Source organism: Tarenaya hassleriana, unplaced genomic scaffold (assembly GCF_000463585.1).
Source record: "Tarenaya hassleriana unplaced genomic scaffold, ASM46358v1 Cleome29, whole genome shotgun sequence".
NCBI lineage: Eukaryota > Viridiplantae > Streptophyta > Magnoliopsida > Brassicales > Cleomaceae > Tarenaya > Tarenaya hassleriana.
This window is the reverse complement of record NW_010966092.1, coordinates 927,207-928,210: the sequence shown is the minus strand read 5'-3', so window position 1 is coordinate 928,210 and position 1,004 is coordinate 927,207. Positions and strand designations below refer to the sequence as shown.

The following is a 1,004-nucleotide window of genomic DNA, read 5'->3' as shown; positions in this document are numbered from 1 at the left end:
GGAGACGGCCCAGCGTCTGCATCCGTCGCAGCATATCGGCCGTTTGTTTCCGGACGATGTGTCCCTTAACTAACGCCTGTAGCTTCACCAACGCCTTCAACGCTCTTAACGCCCTCCTCCCCTGATTTTCCACCATTGTACCCAAATTAAAAAAAAAAAAGATCTAGGGTCAAAAAATTCACATTTCAATTATTATATATATATATATATATATAATAGATGTGGGCTATCAAGGAGACAAATTTACACTTACAGACAGCGAAGGGGGTAAGATTAGGTTACGTGACAATTTCTAGGCTCTTGACATTACTATTAAATCAGAAAACAAAATTTGGAATAAAACTATGTTGAATTTGTGGGAAATCAAACAGATTTTAAAGAAAAAAGCATTCTTTTTATACAATCGCAATTAAATTCCGTGTGTTATGGAAAATATATACTAATTCCGAATTGGAACAACGACAAATTAATAAATAGAGGGAAAATACGCAACTTTTTAAAGTTTGGGGAAAAATATAAAATATATAAGTAATACTAATTTATGTGTTATTATGGGGCCAATGCAATGCAACTCCGTGAATGGAAAAATTATTTTTTTTAAGAAAATCAACGTCAGACAGCTAGTCTACAGTAAATATATAATAAAGGCAAGAAGCTGTATTCAAAATTTTGGGGAAAAATTGCAATTCAAATTTAGAAATGTGCAAGCTTTGGTTAATTTGATTTCTTGGTGGTGGAAGGGAAAAAAAGGATGAAAGAAAAAGGATTTTCTCGAGATTCCTGCATTTTCTCGGCAGCCAAACAGAGTAAAGATTTGAAAAAAAAAGTACAAACTAACCAGGTAACCACGGAAAGCGGACTGAATCTTCACCGCCGCCTTGTACTCCTTCGCCCGCCGCCGGTTACTCCCTCCACCGCTCCTCCCGGCTGTCGTTCCGTTCGTCAGCCTTACAACCTCCGCCGCCGCATGAGCGGCCGCGAGTGCTGCCTCCGCCACGGCGGCG

The 1,004-nt window shown here is 39.2% G+C and overlaps 1 protein-coding gene across 1 annotated transcript in view; it reads right to left on the bottom strand.

The window, feature by feature from the left end:
* Position 1: 1 nt before the first annotated feature.
* Positions 2-1,004, bottom strand: part of LOC104818508 — a gene marked incomplete at its 3' end in the record, with an annotated part of 2,908 nt that continues 1,905 nt past the window's right edge. The window contains exons 3-4 of the mRNA XM_010548122.1: positions 839-1,003; positions 2-121 (exon numbers count right to left, since the gene is read on the bottom strand). Coding sequence (XP_010546424.1) covers positions 2-121; positions 839-1,003 — 285 coding nt within the window. The remainder of the gene's footprint in view (positions 122-838; position 1,004) is intronic.